Genomic DNA, 19,482 nt, shown 5'->3' with positions numbered 1-19,482 from the left:
CCTATTTTATTGAAACATGATACATAAAATTTATGATACAGATAAAACATGGGTTCAGCCTGGAGCAGTAGATCGCCAATTGGACGACGAAGAGGCAGGTGAGGACCCTCCTGCTGTCCAGTAAGCTGATCTGGACATCACAATTCTGTAGCTGAGTTGACGGGATAGGTTTACTATCACTTTAGATGCCGCAATCAACTTTGATCGCGGCATCTAAAGAGCTAGTGCTGGGCATCGGCCCGTTCTTCGCTCGTGAGAATGGTTTAAACCCCGTTATCGGAACTCAGGACGTACAGGTACACCCTGTCCTTAAGAACTCGGGAACGGGGGCGTACCTGTACGCCCTTCGTCCTTAAGTGGTTAAATAGATTTTTAAATTACTTCTATTTAAAAATCGTAACCCTTTCAATACTTATCAGCTGCTGTATGCCCTACAGGAGGTTCATTTCTTTGTCTGACCACAGTCCATTGCTCTCTGCTGACACCTCTGTCCATTTTAGGAACTGTCCAGAGTAGGAGCAAATCCCCATAGAAAACCTATCCTGCTCCAGACAGTTCCCAAAATAGACCGAGGTGTCAGCAGAGAGCACTGTGGTCAGACAGAAAGGAAATTCAAGAAGAAAATAACTTCCTGTGGAGCATACACATTTAGCTGATAATTACTGGAAGGATTAAGATTTTTAAATAGAAGTAATTTACAAATCTGTTTAACTTTCTGGCACCAGTTGATAAAAAAAAATGTTTTCCAGGGGAGTACCCCTTTAAGCAAGATAACCAACGAAGCTAGTGTATACTAGGATGTTAAGAGCTTATTCTCTTTACTCCAGTCCTTGTGCTTGTCACTATTCACTTCTTTTTTTTTTCCTGTGGAGCAGACCGTATTTGTCTCATGGCTATAGTAAGAAGTCTTTACTCAAAACTGGTGCTTCAGTTTTTGATGGTGGGTGCAGGTATTGAGTGTGTGCAGCTTGGTGGCCACACAGTCCTGGGGCAAGTCAGAAGCTCCTTCTTTCCAAGCTATCCAGGGTCTCTGACTAACTTATGCAAGAATAGAGACCAATAAACTCCTGTCTCCTCCCCACTCTACAGTAGACTGTTCCTCACATCCTGTTACCTCAGTAGAGCAGCTAGAGGACAGCATCATCCTCCCTTCCCTGCAAGCGGTTACAAGCTATGTGTTTGTGCATGTGAATGTTCCCAGCTTCAACTACTAATCTAAAACACAAACACAAAAAATTATAAAATTGTATGAATAAGTAATGCACACATAGATGAAGGCGCTGGCTTGGTGCCCAGACAGCCCTGTCCAGGCATGTCCGGGGACGTTTTGCAACATCTCGTGAGCCACTAGTTTGAGACCCTTGCCCTAAAGAATCCCAGAGGGACACTGCACAAGTGCCCCCTCCTTTTTAATCTACCAAATGTAAGATAGCAAAATGTAAAGGAAAGATAGAATAGATGACTGCAGGATCAGATAACACAATATTTGTTCTTTACCATGGAAATACATAGGTGTGTAGGACACAAAAAGAAAATTGCTAATGCCTATTCCACAATTCCTTCATTTTTCAGTTTAGATGCATTTGAACAATAAAAAAAAAAACCTGGTAGGCAGGTGGGCATAACCTTTTGGCACAGCACTGAATCAACAATGATCAAGTAGTAAATCAACAACTAACCAGCCATGATCATCCAAGGAACATACAAATGACTAATAACTGTAGGCCTTTGCAACTTTAGATAAGAAAAAAAAGTAGGAGATTGTCAAAGTACCATTTTTTTTCCTAAAAGTGTAAAAACTTTCGTTTTTACAGACTGAGAAGAAGAAATTACACCAATACAAATCAATAACATGTATTTTGACCATGTACCTGTTTGTAAAAGAAAATCTTAGATTTACAGACAGTCAATGTTACTGCCTATAAATAAACAAGTGCTTACACATGAAGATTCGAATACCACCGCTTATTAACATTTGCTGTCTTCTATCTGCATGATTCATAAAGTACAGTGGTAAATGAAAAAAAAAAAATATATATATATATATCATGGAAGTTGGTGGGGTCAGCCATAGCATTTATTCATAGCAAATGTGTAACAAAGATCTCGGTAAAATATGGTAAATTATTATAATAATAAAATTTATAACTCAGAATACATTTCCTGAAGATGGGCAACATGGTACATTCTCCACTGCCATCTGGATCAGTCTGGAACAAAATTGGACCTGCCTGTTGTTGTTAGGGTTACAGGAATCTCAACAAGGCAACAAGGCATGTCTCATTGACTATTATCCCCACTGAGGTGGCAGCGAGGCCCACTTCATCCACTGGTTGGGTGAACTGTGCTTGGAAAGCACCACCCAGCAAGGACCAGAGCTTAGTGATACCAAAGGCAGTGCGGGAGTGATGGAGGTAAGGGTATTTTTCTCCTCCTCACATTTTAGGAGCCATAACTCTTTAACTTTCTAATATACAGACCTATATGAGGGTTTGTTTTTTTTGCACAACCAATTGATGCCTTCACTTTACCATAAAATGTATGGCGCAACTAAAAAATATTCTTTTCTTGGGAAATTAAAAAGAAAACCGTAATTTTGCTGGGTTTCATTTTTACACAGTGCACTTTATGGTAGAACTGACATGTCCTTTTTATTCTCTTGGTCAGTCTATTAAAATGATGCCCATGTTTTCATGCTTTTTATTCTACTATTGTACTTTCTTATCTTTCTATATCGAGGGCTGTATGAAGGTAAAAATATTTATGCAATGATCTGTAGTTGTTATTGGTACCACTATTGTGTATATGTGACTTTTTAATCACTTTTTATTAAATTTTATTGTAATATCATGTGTCCAACAACCAGAAATGTTAGACTTAGGTATTGTTTTACATTTATACTGTTCACCGTACGGGATCATTAACATTATATTAATTATATTAATAGTTTGGATATATCCACATATGGCATTACCAAATATGTTTGTTTATTTTGTTTTCATTTTTTTGTAAAATGGAAAAAGAGGGGATGAGTTACATTTGTATTGGGGGAGGGGCTAATTTACATAAAAATAAATAAAAAAAACTATGCATTAACATAGCACTGATCAGTGATATCAGTGATTCACTTGTAAAGCCTGCCAAAAGGCAGATTATACAAATCAATCTAGAAACAGAGGCACGGAGCAGGTAAGGGGACCTCCAGACGCTATCTTGACTCATGAGACCCCCATAATGCCGCTTCGAGTGGTCCAGTGAGTGTCACAAAGCCCTCAAATATGTTGGATGCCATTATCAGTATTTATCACTGCATTTAAAGGGTTAATGACTGCACCAGGGTGATCACTGATATCTGCCATTAACGGCAGGTACCCGGCGGCAAGGCCATACATTTACACACTGTGTCCTTCAGGGATTAAAAAGATGGAAACCAATTATGAACTTTATGAATGGCACACACGACAACTAAAGTGGGTGACTGTAGAACTAAATTCTTAGTAATGAACTCTCCCTACCCACTTTAAAACGTCAAGCCAAGTAAAATTATAGAACAGCATTTCACTGTACAGATGGATATAATAAAAGAAAATGTTTTTAATGCAAAGAAATTATATTTTATAAAATGGTTGTCTCATCTGATGTCATCCTAAAAGAGTTTTCTTTTCACTTTCTGAAGACAAAACTAAAAGAAGTTAGGTCAACAAACAAGCAGCAACTAAAAGCAGCTGTAGTAAAACCTAGAAAAGAATCTCTTTGGAGGAAATTCAGCATGTCTCCATGCCTCCATTCCTTCTAGACACCAGTCATTGACTGCAAAATATTGACATCCAGGCATTATTGGAGTACTCAAGTGGAAAACACATTGGCCCACATTTATCATTGTAGGTGTAAGTGAAGCATTTTTTTACACCTTGTGTGCTGGTAATGTGCAGGAGCACCAAATTTATTAAATGTTCACAGAGCATTTGATAAATTTTGTGCAGGTCACATTTTCTCAAATTTCTCTCTTCACATACACTAAAAAGCTACGCCAGGTCTGGGATGGTGTAGTTTTAGACACTTTTCAGGCGCAGTTCATAAATCCCTTCTTTATCATGTGTATTGCCAAAATCAGTGGATTGCCACTCAAAATCAGCAGAAATGTGTAAACAAAAAGGCGCAAATAAACCCTGCTTGCGCCTTTTTGTGCCTTTTGTAGACACAAAAAAAAGTCTAAAGACAATGATAAATGTCGGTCATTTTTTTTTTTTTAATCAACCGGTGCCAGAAAGTTAAACAGATATGTAAATTACTTCTATTTAGAAATCTTAATTCTTTCAGTAATTATCAGCTGCTATATGCTCACAGGAAGTTGTATTTCCTTCTGGACTTCTTTTCAGTCTGACCACAGTGCTCTATGCTGACACCTCTGTCCATGACAGGAACTGTCCAGAGTTCAAGTAAATCCCCATAGCAAACCTCTCCTGCTCTGGACAGTTTCTAATACGGACAGAAGTGTCAGCAGAGAGCACTGTGGCCAGACAGAAAAGAATTCCAAAAAAAAATACTTCTCCATGTGGAGCTTACAGCAGCTGATAAGTACTGGAAGGATTAAGATTTTTAAATAGAAGTAATTTACAAATCTGTTTCACATTTCTGACACCAGTGGATTTGAAAAAAATAGTTTTTCACCGGAGTACCCATTTAAAACGAATCATTATACTTGATTTTTTTTTTTTTTTGAGCCTGTGAATATTGATGGACTAGTTCAAATTCATTGTGATGGTGGGCAGAGGCTTATTTCTGAAAACTGTGTAAATTACTCAGGGCTGACGCTACCATAAGGCAGCTAAAGCAGCTGCCTTAGAGCACAGGCGATGGAGACAGAAAAATCGTAATCCCCCACCACTGCCAGGAGATTCGAATCAGAGGTGGCGCCCCCCCTCATGGGTGGGAGACATAAGGGGGAAGAAAGAGAACCTATTTACCTACACTGCCTACCTGCACTAACTATCTACCTACTCTAATACAGTGGGAGATCAAGTGGCAATATTGTGGCTTAGATGACAAGGACTGTAGGGCAACAGCACTTCTGTATATCACTGCGAGAGATCGGGGTCCTAAGCATGCGAGTCAGACGGTGCTGGGAGCCAAAGAACTTAAAGTCACAATATGTTAAACTCAAAGAGAAAATCTGTCTTCTCCAGGTGCATACAGTGTATTTTTAGAAAATCTGTGAATATGAAATTAAATCAGATAATATATTGCCTTTACTTCTTCTTTGCAGAAATTGATGTAAGGGAGCACTTCTTCCACAATAATTGTGGCAAGACTTCTCTGGACTGTAGCGGGTCAGATTTGTACTCTGGTGGTTGTTTAGCTCAAAGCAGTGCTAGACTTCTTTTTATTTCAACGAGATGTCCTTTTAATGTGTCTCTCATCTGCTGCACTCAGTTTCCATGACTGATCACTGTGTTTCTGGCTATTATTTTTTTATGTTTCTTTTTGCTTGTTTACATAAGTTCCTTACACAAATTAAAGGGTTATCTTGAGACAATACACAACAATCTCTCTGTAACATTTAATACCTAACCCTTTCCTTTTGGATTCCAGTTCTTAAGTACAGGTAACTGATGGTCCTACAAGTAAAAAAAAATGCATTTTGCCCAAGCATAGTGCACTATTCTAAGCTTAAAGGGAATCTGTCATCAGCATCACCTGCACTAGCCTATCGGTATAAGCTTGTAGGAGATACTGATGACAGCAGTACTTACCATTTCCAGACCTTTCTGCCGATATTACTCTTTTTCCTAGTATGCTAATGAGGTATCTTGATGCACAGGAGGCATTCCCATAACCCGGTTTCACGGTGATGTTTGTCTTGAATCATCCTCCTCCCCTGTACTGACCCTCCAATGCTGCAGAATGGAGCTAAACTCTGCATCTAACCCCTCTCCTACGCTGTGAAATCTCTCGTAATGCAGAGTGGAGCTCCATTCTGCAGCAGACAAGGCTCAGAACAGAGGAGGAAACGCTTCCTATGAGGATTCAAGCAGGACATCACCATGCTCCTGGGGCTTGGGAACACCCCCACATGCACCAAGATATCTCATTAGCATATTAAGAAAAACAAGAATATCAGTTGAATGGAGAGACAAATCTAGGATGACAGATTTCCTTTAAGGAAGCATTCTGACAGCATTTTTGTCCTAAGTCCTAAGTGCAGTAAGGAATAGATCAGTGACATCAAACTTCTGTCCTGTAAATCACACTGCAGTTTCAGTGTATTAGTGTCAGATAAGGCTTAAGCTTTTCTCTGGTTAACAGGTATCTCCTGGACCCTGTCAGAAACATAGAAGCAAGGAATGTGTCAGCCGATAAGAACCATTTGGCCCCGCTAGTCTGCCCAATATTCTGAATGCTATAAATAGTCCCAGGCTCTATCGTATATGAAGGATAGCCTTATGATTATCCCATACATGCTTAAACTCCTTCACTGTATTTGCAGCGACCACTTCTACAGAAAGTTGTTTGTTATTGAATTTTCAAAATAAAACATTACATGCACAAATATTAGAAGTTATATATCATACATGCAACAACAAGAAGTGCAAAACAGACAATTCTGTTATATAAGAAAATAATACATAAATTCTTGTCTAATATCCAATATCTTGCCTAACATGTTGTTTTGGAGTTACATTTATTTTTTTGACTCTATTCCATGCATCCACTACTCTCTCAGTAAAGTAATACTTCCTGATATTACTGCATAAATAAACCTTTGCCCCTCTAATTTAAAACTCTGTCCTCTTGTGGTAGTTTTTCTTCATTTAAATATCCTCGCCTCCTTTACCGTGTTAATTCCCTTTTTGTACATTAAAGTTTCTATCATATCTCCTCTGTTGCATCTTTCTTCTAAGCTATACATGTTAAGGTTCTTTAACCTTTCATGGCAAGTTTTATTAGGTCAGCTCTTACAAGATAGAGGCCCAGGAGATCCATTTCATGCTAGGTTTCAGAGGACACACATAAAAGACACAGGCAGTGTGAGTTGGGGAGTTGCATGGTTCTGCAACTAATCACTGGAAGGACTTACCTACTGTATTACTGAACTCCTGGTCTCTTCAGAATGATCTCTGCATCAGGACATACATGTAGGGATATACAAAGGAACAAAGAAGGCAGAGCTCGGTAAAAAAAAAAAAAAAAAAAAAGAAAAAAAAAAGGGGGGGATTCTGAGCTACCAGGAGGAATTTGATAGGTGTTGATATAATCCTATAGTTCACGGGAAGTTAGTAACAGGAAAAACTGATATTCTGTTTGCACAGGAAAGTATGTTTATTACCGGTGATCACATGATCCAAATGCATTCAAAATGTATAGATGTAACATAGCTGACTGTTGGAGTATTTCTTTCTTTTCTTTCTTATATTATTTTTATCACCTTTTAAGGATTATATGAAATTGCAAACATCACAACATTAATATTTCTTTTCTTTGCAGAAACTGGGAAGCTTTATGTCCAGAAGAAGCCAACAATGTACCCACCCTGGGAGAGCACATTTGATGCTCACATTAACAAAGGGAGAGTTATGCATATAATTGTGGAAGGAAGGACCGTAGGGGTAGTATCAGAGACTACAATTGAACTATTTGCTCTGGCTGAACGATGCAAAAAAAATAGTGGCAAGATGGAAATATGGGTAAAAAATATATTTTCTTATTAATAAATTTACTGAGATGATAGATACATTAACTAGATAGATAGCTAGAACACATTGTTGCAGCACTTAAAGATATCAGGTAAAAAACAAAGCATTCCTTTATTTTTTCATGTTTCAACACATAACCTTTCCGTATTTGTGAAATGTATTATTGTGTATTTCATTATTGTGGTGTCCACAGGGGTGCTAGGAATACCTTATCACTTTGTGACGCCAGGGCACCGTTAGCCTATACACGGTCTGATTTTGGAGACAGCTTCTCCTGGGCCAGACACGGGGAGTAAAGGAACACGGTTACGGATTACTGTCTTTTCTGAGCAGGGTGCAGATGTCATTACACGCCAACAGTATGGTGCAGAGTGGAGAGGTTGCAGTGTAGCCACTTGAAATCCCTGTTGCCTTGCTGGGAGTTGTGGTGCTTGTCACCCAATAAATTTATACTAACTTAAGAGAGGATTGAAGAGTGCTCCAGGTCGCTAGGGTTCTGTCAACATCCTGTAGCTTGCTCTGCCAGGGCTTGAACTTCCACCGTGCGGATGATCCTTGCAGAATGACTGGATAAGACTTGGAATGATAGATTTGTTCTCGGCCTTCCCTTAGAGCTTTGCCACACACCTTAACCACACTTGTGCTCAGACTTAGCACTAGGGCTAGACTGGGGCAGCTCCTCCCCCCACACCACTGTATGGGCCTGCACTGCTCCTCGGTCTTAAAGGTACAAGACATATATAAATAACATATATAGAAATAACATAAAAAAATATAGAAATAACATATTATTAAAATATATCAAACTTCTAATGAAGTGCTTGAATAGAATAGTAATAACTTTCAGTCCTTTAGGGCTTGGGCCCAACACCTGTGCCGCAGGTGTGCCCAAGGAAGTCCGAAGCCACAGGAAAGCCTTTGGTGCTGGGACACCACATTATAAATTATCAAGTGAAAATATGAAGTGAGAATAAGTGGTTCCTTGTTTCAGCAAGCAACCTTGAGGGTATATTCAAACACACAGGATCCACAACTTGAGATTTTATAAGGCAATTTTAATGTATTTTTGAAAGCTTTGTATTTCTGACTGCTTTGCAATTGCAGATCCAGTGTGTGAGTACACCCTTAAAGGGAATCTGTCAGCAGCTTTATCCACACTAATCACTACTACTACCTGTTATGGTGAGTGACGCTGATCAAAATGGTGGTTACCTTATCTTCTTAGGTGTCGCCATTCCTGATATACCATTAAAAATCCTTGTTTGTAAATGACACTCTTGGTGCACTCAGGCATAAATCAGTGACTGGCCAGGAAGAAGAACCAGTGCACTATGGGGCACCTAAAGAATGTCCTGAGTGTACCAAGAGACTAATTTACATATCTGGATTTTTAACTTTTACGTTGGAACAACAGCATGATGGAGAATAAGGTAACCCCTATTTTGCTCAGCATAACTGTTATGGGCAGTTCTCCCCTGACATTGGTGGTCCCAGGACTCACGGTGCGGGACTCACCCGCAAGCGTGTCCCGGTCATTTCTAGGGTCAAAGCTTCAGCCATTCTGTCTGGCCGTCCCCGTCTAGTACCTGCAGCAGCTCCGGGACTCGCTATGCGGGATACGCCTGCATGCGAGTCCTGGGCATCTCCTCACCTCTCGCTGTCCCTGGCCTTTCTCCTTTTGTGCTTCGCCGACGCGCGCATCTTCCATATTAGTGTTCCAGACATCCAGCCTGTGACCTGACCTTGCTCCTTTCCCGTCTGCCTCCTGACCTTGTGCCTGTGACCCAACTACGCTTCTTTGCTTCCTGCCTTCTGACCTGTGCTTTGTCCTGACTACTCTATACCATCTGTGCCAAGTTACATCTGGGCAACCTGTGTGGACGGATCATGCCAGGGGTAGCGACCTGGGTGCTGCCTGCCGCTGCAAATCCATCCCACTTTGCGGCAGGCTCTGGTGAAAACCAGTGGCACCTTAGAGTCCGCTCCCTCGTGCGGTTCAGTCATTGTTCATACAGGACAGTGAATCCACTGCTCAGTCATTACGGTAGGACCGTTACAATTACCTGCACCAACAGGCAGTACCAGTAGGTTAGATGCTTTAACTCATCTCTTTAGGACCATTTTTAACTTTTCAATGTGTCAGTGGTCCATGTGCTATTAAACAGGGTGGGCCATTTATATGGATAAGCCTTAATAAAATGGGAATGGTTGGTAATATTAACTTCCTGTTTGTGGCACATTAGTATATGTGAGGGGGGAAACTTTTCAAGATGGGTGGTGACCATGGTGGCCATTTTGAAGTCGGCCATTTTGAATCCAACTTTTGTTTTTTCAATAGGAAGATGGTCATGTGACACATCAAACCTATTGGGAATTTCACAAGAAAAACAATGATGTGCTTGGTTTTAACGTAACTTTATTATTTCATGAGTTACTTACACGTTTATGACCACTTATAAAATGTGTTCAATGTGCTGCCCATTGTGTTGGATTGCCAATGCAACCCTCTTCTCCCACTCTTCACACACTGATAGCAACACCGCAGTAGAAATGCTAGCACAGGCTTCCAGTATCCGTAGCTTCAGGTGCTGCATATCTCGTATCTTCACAGCATAGACAATTGCCTTCAGATGACCCCAAAGATAAAAGTCTAAGGGGGTCAGATCGGGAGACCTTGGGGGCCATTCAACTGGCCCACGATGACCAATCCACTTTCCAGGAAACTGTTCATCTAGGAATGCTCGGACCTGACACCCATAATGTGGTGGTACACCATCTTGCTGGAAAAACTCAGGGAACGTGCCAGCTTCAGTGCATAAAGAAGGAAACACATCATCATGTAGCAATTTCACATATCCAGTGGCCTTAAGGTTTCCATTGATGAAGAATGGCCCCACTATCTTTGTACCCCATATACCACACCATACCATCAATTTTTGTCTTCCAACAGTCTTGGAGGGATCTATCCAATGTGGGATAGTGTCAGACCAATAGCGGTGGTTTTGTTTGTTAAGTAGGAAGCCTATTTGGCTGAATTTGTGCGAGGGGGCGTGAATTCCCACGCCCCACTGCACCTAGAGGCGGGGTCTTGCTGGAGGCACCACTATTAAACGCCCCCGCAACACACAGATGGGGCGTACGTGGTTTTCAGGCACTTCGGCGGTCGTCCAGCGTGCAGAGGTCCCACCACGAGAAACCCGGTCTCCGGCCTTATGTCTCAGTCAGGTACCACCACACTTTCCAGGTTCCCGGAGAGGACCGGAGCACCGTCCCCGGTTGCCCCACTCAGGTCCCCTCGCCGCCCTCTGCGAGGCCCCCTGCCACCCCCTTTGCCGTGTTACTCTACTGGGCCGGGCGAGACACAGAGGGGTGGGCGGCCGCAGGCGGCGGACATAGTCATAGCCTCTGCCAGGCGGCCCAGATTGCTTCCCCAAGAGTACCCTTCCCCCCCACTCCCGGGGGCCCGAGCGGCGAGACCAGCGTCCCCACGCTCCGGAGCGTATCCGCCGGGGGGGGGGGGGCGGGGCCCACCGCCGTCTAGGTGCTCGCTGGGCCCTCACCTGGTTCGACCCGGGTCTCCTCCTCGGCCGCGGGAGGGGGCGAAGCCCACGTCCAGCACGGTCCCCGGTCCCCACGCCGGGCTCTCCTCCTCCTCCTCGGTCCCCGTGGTCCCGGTCGGCAGGATGTGGCGTTCTCCTCGGCTGCCGGGGGCGGCGCCGCCGGGCCGTGGGGTGCGAGGGGGCGGAGCCAAAACGTAAAAAAACAAAAAACAAATAATAATAATAATAGTAATAAATATGTCAAAACAAACAAGTAAATGTATAAACAACAAGGCGGCCGGGTGGATCACTCTGGCTTCCCAACAGTAGGGGGACAGGCGGCACCCCTGCACCATTCAAGGGCTCGGCTCCCCGCAGCCACCGGGCAGCTGGATGCCATAGGGGGAGTCTCCTCTGCATTTCCCCTCCTCCACTTTCACACCCAGGCTTTCCTTCCGGTACCAGGGCCACCTCGGCCCAGGTTGGTGGGGGTCGACTCTTTACGTAGCGGCCATGCCTCGCAGCCGCGCACAAGCGTTGTGCCGTTCAGTCACTCATAACATTCCGCACAGTCGCCCTTAGATTTCTTTCTGTACAGTCACTCAGCTTTCTTACCTGACAGTCACCCGGCTCTTACGTCGTCCAGTCTCTCATAGCATCCACACCATGCAGTCACTCATAGCATCCGCACCGTACAGCCTTTTCATAGCTTTTACACCGTGCAGTCACTCATAGCTTTTACATACTGCGCAGTCACTCACAGCTTTACACCATGCAGTCACTCATAGCATCCACACCGTGCTGTCACTCATAGCATGCACACCGTACAGTCTTTTCATAGCTTTCACACCGTGCAGTCACTCATAGCTTTTACGTACTGCGCAGTCACTCACAGCTTTCACACCATGCAGTCACTCTCAGCTTCCATGCCGTACAGTCATTCACTACGTCCCTCACTGTGCAGCCACTCCTAGCTTCATACCGTATAGGCACTCTTAGCATTATTCCGTCACAGTTCACGCACAGCGTTCTGCCGTGCAGTCACTCGTAGCATTCACACCGTGCACTCACTCATAGGTTCACCATGCAGCCGCTCATAAGCGTCATACCAGGCAGTCGCCCACAGCTTCTTGCAGTCCGCTCACTCATAGCGTCTTACTGCACAGTCACTCATATCATTGATATTGCACTGTCACTAGGCGCTCATACCTTGCAGTCACCCTTACCATCTCATTCTGTGCCATCTCCTCAGCGTTTCCACCATGAACCTACTCTCAGCATTCATACCTGTCACGATGCCGGCTGGCAGGTAGTGGATCCTCTGTGTCAGAGAGGGATGGCGAGGACCGCGCTAGTGGACCGGTTCTAAGCCACTACTGGTTTTCACCAGAGCCCGCCGCAAAGCGGGATGGTCTTGCTGCGGCGGTAGTGACCAGGTCGTATCCACTAGCAACGGGTCACCTCTCTGACTGCTGAAGATAGGCGAGGTACAAGGGAGTAGGCAGAAGCAAAGTCGGACGTAGCAGAAGGTCGGGGGCAGACGGCAAGGTTCGTAGTCAGGGGAGATAGCAGAAGTTCTGGTACACAGGCTTTAAACACACAAAACGCTTTCACTAGGCACAAGGGCAACAAGATCCGGCAAGGAAGTGCATGGGAGGAGGTTAGATATAGTCAGGGACCAGGTGGAAGCCAATTAAGCTAATTGGGCCAGGCACCAATCATTGGTGCACTGGCCCTTTAAGGCTCAGGGAGCTGGCGCGCGCGCGCCCTAGAGAGCGGAGCCGCGCGCGCCAGCACATGACAGCAGGGGACGGGAACGGGTAAGTGACCTGGGATGCGATTCGCGAGCGGGCGCGTCCCGCTGTGCGAATCGCATCCCCAACGGCCATGACAGAGCAGCGCTCCCGGTCAGCGGGACTGACCGGGGAGCTGCAGGTGGAAAGACGCCGTGAGCGCTCCGGGGAGGAGCGGGGGCCCGGAGCGCTAGGCGTAACAGTACCCCCCCCCTTAGGTCTCCCCTTCTCTTTGTCCGGTAACTGCCTCCCCTGGGATGAGGACACCGGGAAAGGATGGAGGGATTCCTAAACGGCAGGCAGAACAGCAGGAGTAGGAATGGGGAGAGAGGGCAGAGGGCGAGACCTGGCACGGGGCAGTGTGACACCAGGACGAGGGCCATGAGGGGACACAGAGGCTTGCCTGATGGGACTGGGAGGGGGGGAGAGGCATTTCCTGTGGCAGGCAGAGTCCTTAATGACCTTAAGGGGACCGGATACAGGAGGAACCACAGGATCACGGCAGGGAGTACTGGGAACCGGTTGAAGGCAGTCCTTGGAACAAGAGGGACCCCAACTCTTGATCTCCCCAGTGGACCAATCCAGGGTTGGGGAATGGTGTTGAAGCCAGGGTAGTCCAAGGAGAACTTCAGAAGTGCAATTAGGAAGGACAAAAAATACAATTTCCTCGTGATGAGGTCCGATGCACATTAGGAGGGGTTCCGTGCGGTAACGCACGGTGCAATCCAACCTGGCTCCGTTGACCGCGGAAATGTGGAGTGGCTTGGCAAGACGGGTCACCGGAATGCGGAATTTATTCACTAAGGACTCCCGAATAAAATTCCCAGAAGCTCCAGAGTCCAGGCAGGCCACGGCTGAGAGGGGAGAGCTGACTGAAGTAGAAATCCGAACAGGCACCGTGAGACGTGGAGAAGCCGACTTAGCATCAAGAGACGCCACACCCACGAGAGCTGGGTGCGAGCGTGCGTTTCCCAGACGTGGAGGACGGATTGGGCAATCCACCAAAAAATGTTCAGTACTGGCACAGTACAGACAAAGATTCTCTTCCTTACGGCGATTCCTCTCTTCCAGGGTCAGACGAGACCGATCCACTTGCATGGCCTCCTCGGCGGGAGGCCTAGGCGCAGATTGCAGTGGAGACTGTGGGAGAGGTGTCCAGAGATCTAAGTCTTTTTCCTGGCGGAGTTCTTGATGCCTCTCAGAAAAACGCATGTCAATGCGAGTGGCTAGATGAATGAGTTCATGCAGGTTAGCAGGAGTCTCTCGTGCGGCCAGAACATCTTTAATGTTGCTGGATAGGCCTTTTTTAAAGGTCGCGCAGAGAGCCTCATTATTCCAGGATAGTTCAGAAGCAAGAGTACGGAATTGTATGGCGTACTCGCCAACGGAAGAATTACCCTGGACCAGGTTCAGCAGGGCAGTCTCAGCAGAAGAGGCTCGGGCAGGTTCCTCAAAGACACTTCGAATTTCCGAGAAGAAGGAGTGTACAGAGGCAGTGACGGGGTCATTGCGGTCCCAGAGCGGTGTGGCCCATGACAGAGCTTTTCCAGACAGAAGGCTGACTACAAAAGCCACCTTAGACCTTTCAGTAGGAAACTGGTCCGACATCATCTCCAAGTGCAGAGAACATTGCGAAAGGAAGCCACGGCAAAACTTAGAGTCCCCATTAAATTTGTCCGGCAAGGACAGGCGGAGGCTAGGAGTGGCCACTCGCTGCGGAAGGGGTGCAGGAGCTGGCGGAGGAGATGATTGCTGCTGAAGTTGCGACACAATGGTGAATACTTCCGACAGCTGGTGGGTTAGATGGGCGATCTGTCGGGATTGCTGGGCGACCACCGTGGTGATATCAGAGATGTAAGGCAGAGGGACGTCAGCGGGATCCATGGCCGGATCTACTGTCACGATGCCGGCTGGCAGGTAGTGGATCCTCTGTGTCAGAGAGGGATGGCGAGGACCGCGCTAGTGGACCGGTTCTAAGCCACTACTGGTTTTCACCAGAGCCCGCCGCAAAGCGGGATGGTCTTGCTGCGGCGGTAGTGACCAGGTCGTATCCACTAGCAACGGGTCACCTCTCTGACTGCTGAAGATAGGCGAGGTACAAGGGAGTAGGCAGAAGCAAAGTCGGACGTAGCAGAAGGTCGGGGGCAGGCGGCAAGGTTCGTAGTCAGGGGAGATAGCAGAAGTTCTGGTACACAGGCTTTAAACACACAAAACGCTTTCACTAGGCACAAGGGCAACAAGATCCGGCAAGGAAGTGCATGGGAGGAGGTTAGATATAGTCAGGGACCAGGTGGAAGCCAATTAAGCTAATTGGGCCAGGCACCAATCATTGGTGCACTGGCCCTTTAAGTCTCAGGGAGCTGGCGCGCGCGCGCCCTAGAGAGCGGAGCCGCGCGCGCCAGCACATGACAGCAGGGGACGGGAACGGGTAAGTGACCTGGGATGCGATTCGCGAGCGGGCGCGTCCCGCTGTGCGAATCGCATCCCCAACGGCCATGACAGAGCAGCGCTCCCGGTCAGCGGGACTGACCGGGGAGCTGCAGGTGGAAAGACGCCGTGAGCGCTCCGGGGAGGAGCGGGGGCCCGGAGCGCTAGGCGTAACAATACCATGCAGTCACTCCTAGACCGTTCCACACGTAGCTTCTCACGATACATGTACTCATGGTTTCACACCGCACACAACACGTATACGGTTCATACAGTCACAACATTCACCACTCTTACGTAATGTCAGTACTACACCGCCCGCCGTTCTTACTGAACCTACGCGCATGCATTTCACACCACGTATAAACATTCAGAAATTTCATCCTGCACAACAGGCGCTCTTAGCGGCACACACAGGGCATACAGTTATAGTGTTGTATAGAGCACACACGTCATAGTGCTTCATGCAGTGGGTACAGCAAGTCGTTCACAGGTTACTCAAGTTCAGGGTCACTTGCCGCAAGCACAGTCACGTCATTGTACAAATACACGCTCACAGTCTCACATACAATAGGTACAGTCGGGGTACCGTGTACGGTATGTACGCTCTTGGTGTCATTTACAGTGAGTACAGTTGTTGTTGCATTCAATTCACACGCCCAGTCGCACATAGGGGGTACAGTAGTATCACACACAGTACACACGCTCACTCTGTTACATGCAGGGAGTACAGTCACATTGTCGCATATAGCACACACGCTCACAATGGTTATGCTGCGAGTGCAGCGGTAGTACGGTCACAGTTCATATGATAGTTCCATGCAGTGGGTACAGTTCCGTTTTACACACAGCACATATGTACATCACGCCACATACTGTGAATACAGTCGTAGTGCCAGACGTTCACAATTGCAGCACCGTACCGTGCCCATCATGGTCATTTCGCACTCACATGTGCCGCAGCGTCAATTTCAGGCGCTCGCGGCGTGCACAGAACGCACGCTCACAACCATCGTCGTGTCTAGCTCCTCACTGTGTTGCCGCACTCTGCTCATAGCTACTACTGTTTCATACGTACAACCTCACTCGGCACACCACACTCACGCTCGTAAACTTCTCACGGTACAGATATTCTCAGGTGGCACTGTACAGTCACATATAGTTACCCTGCACACGTCGGTACCGGCGGTTGGTCCCTGTAGTTGACATGCCACATTCACGTTACCATAGTAACTGCTCAGTCTCAGCCAAGCATCCGCATCATGCCATGCTCGCCAGTCACCTAGCTTGTCCTAACGGTTTATTGTTTTTGCGGACACGTCATTCTGCACATTTCATGCCACGACACAAGTGGGTACACCCACTCCACCTGCCACGTCCTGCAGGAAGAGCCACTTCCCATTCCTTGTTACTGTCAGGTCTTCTGAATACAACATCACGACACATAGGTGGTTGTTTCCTCATCACACCTGCCACGCCTGCAGGGGACAGCACTTCGCGGTGGCTGCTACTGACACTCCTTCAGAGCTACGACACCACGAAACACGGATGGTGGGCGTAGCCCTCATGCCCCCAGGGGGTTGCGCCGAGCAGCCATGGTTTTTACACACTTTGTAAAAAAATTTATAAATAAATAAATAATAATAATATAAAATAATGGGAAACACGTACACTCACGCATGTACTTCTCGACACGTACCCACTGTTTCCATGTAACTTTCATCACTCTTGTTTGCTTACCACAGTGACTCGTTCCACACACCGACGCTGCTACTGACACGTCTTCAGAGCCTCGCGCGTCCTCTCACCCACCAAGTTCCCAGGTCCAACTCGCTCCAGTCGGGGTCCTGGTAAAGTCCGTTGTTCCTGACTCTGCTTCAGTGCAATATGACTCGTCACACATAGGCAGTGGGTCAACTGTTGGCTGACACGTCGTCAGTGGGGGCCCCTGCGTATGCTGTTCTGACTCTTCTTCAGCGCAACAGCATACACTTAGTCTCATTTTCATGACACCATGCATACATCATGTCAGGCACTCAGCTGTCTTTCACTCCCGATAAAAAAAAAAATATATATATATATAAAATAAAAAAATAAATAAAAAGGAAGCATGCACACTCTTATATATGTACGTCGCAACACGTACCCGATGATCCATGTTTTACTTTCACCTCTTTGTTGCTTACTACAGTTACTCGCATCACACACTGACGCTGCTACTGACACGTCGTCAGAGCCTCGCGCGTCCTCTCACCCACCAAGTTCCTCAGGTCGGACTCTCTTCAGTCGGGGTCCTGGTGAAGTCTGTTGTTCCTGACTCTGCTTCAGTGCAACATGACTCGATACACTTAGGCAGTGGGTCAACCGGCTGGCTGACACGTTTTCAGTGGGGACCCCTGCGTAGGCTGTTCTGACTCTTCTTCAGCGCCACAGCATAGTTTCACAGCTTAGTCTCATCTCATCTCATCTCTGTTTTATTTTACAATTCTCAATTGACAATTTATTTTAAAAACTTTGATTAAGGACTAATAGAAACAAATGCACATTTTTGTTTTTTATGCAGATAGAACTTAAACCACAAGGTAGAATGATAATGAATGCAAGGTATTTCCTAGAACAGTCAGGTAAGTAAATTTCTTTTTAAACACATTATTTCAAAGTCAGTCATCTAAGCAATGCTGACCAAAGCCCTAATGCCAACGGCATGTGTTATATAGCTTGTTAACCCCTTAAGGACGCAGAGTTTTTCAGTTTTTGCATTTTTGTTTTTTCCTAATCACCTTCTAAAAATCATAGCACTTTAAATTTTGCACCTACAGATTCATATGATGGCTTATTTTTTTGCACCACCAATTATACTTTATAATTACATCAATCATTTTACCACAACATTTACGGCGAAACCAGAAAAAAAATATTTGTGAGGCAAAATTGAAAAAAAAATGCCATTCTGTAGTTTTTGGGAGCTTCCTATTCTATGCAATACAATTTTCGGTGAAATTTACACCATATCTTTATTCTGTAGGGTATGCAAAGTGACCCAAAATACGCAATTTTGGACTTTGGATTTTTTTTTAATGTGTACGCCATTAACCGTGCAGTTTAATTAACATTATATTTTCATAGTTCAGACATTTACACACACATATGTTTATTTTTATTTACATTTTTGAAATTGAAAAAAAACCCGCCATATTTTAGTTTTTGGGAGCTTCCTATTCTATGCAGTACAATTTTCGCTAAAATTTACACCATATCTTTATTCTGTAGGTCCATACAGTTACAAGGATACCTAATTTAAATAGGTTTTATTTTATTTGACTACTTTTTGCGCCATAATTTTTTGCGCCATGATCTAAAGTTTTTATCGGTACCATTTTCGTTTTGATGGGACTTTTTGGTCGCCTTTTATACATTTTTTTAGGGCATACAAAGTGACCAAAAATATGCAATTTTGGACTTTGGAAATTTTTTTACGTGTATGCCATTAACCGTGCATTTTAATTAACATTATATTTTCATAGTTCAGACATTTACGCAAGCGGCAATGCCACATTATTTTTATTGACATTTTTTTTTAAATGGGAAAAGGGGGGTGATTCAAACTTTTATTAGGGAAGGGGTTAAATCACATGTATGAACTCTTTTTTTTTTACACTTTTTTTTTGCAATGTTATAGCCCCCATATGGGATAATACCTTGATTGCAGACACTGATCAATGTAAAGCCATAGCATTGCATTGATCAGTGTTATCGGTGCTCTGCTGCTCCAGCCAGGATCTCAGGCACAGAGCAGCAGAGTGATGATCGGACGGCAGGAGACAAGGTAAGAAGCTTCCCGCTGTCCTCCCAGCTGTCCTGACACCAGGATTTCACTGTGGCGGTCCCAACCAGCCCACTGAGCTAACCGGCAATGATTTTCTCCCAATTTAGACGCCGCAGTCTTTAACCCCTTAAGGACGCAGGACGTAAATGTACGTCCTGGTGAGGTGGCACTTAACGCACCAGGACGTACATTATCGTCCTAAG

At 45.4% G+C, this 19,482-nt stretch overlaps 1 protein-coding gene across 5 annotated transcripts in view; it reads left to right on the top strand.

Moving 5' to 3' along the window:
• The window catches only part of PRKCQ (protein kinase C theta), a 257,684-nt gene that overhangs the window by 161,276 nt on the left and 76,926 nt on the right, over positions 1-19,482 (top strand). For 3 of the 5 annotated variants that reach the window (XM_056573244.1, XM_056573243.1, XM_056573242.1), the window contains exons 3-4: positions 7,486-7,685; positions 18,017-18,077. In XM_056573244.1, the coding sequence (XP_056429219.1) occupies positions 7,486-7,685; positions 18,017-18,077 (261 nt within the window). Of the gene's footprint in view, positions 1-3,763; positions 3,888-7,485; positions 7,686-18,016; positions 18,078-19,482 lie in introns of those variants that run through there. The other 2 variants (XM_056573246.1, XM_056573245.1) reach the window with 2 other exon arrangements.

Source organism: Hyla sarda, chromosome 4 (assembly GCF_029499605.1).
Source record: "Hyla sarda isolate aHylSar1 chromosome 4, aHylSar1.hap1, whole genome shotgun sequence".
NCBI classification, from domain to species: domain Eukaryota; kingdom Metazoa; phylum Chordata; class Amphibia; order Anura; family Hylidae; genus Hyla; species Hyla sarda.
This window is presented reverse-complemented; position numbering and strand designations above follow the sequence as displayed.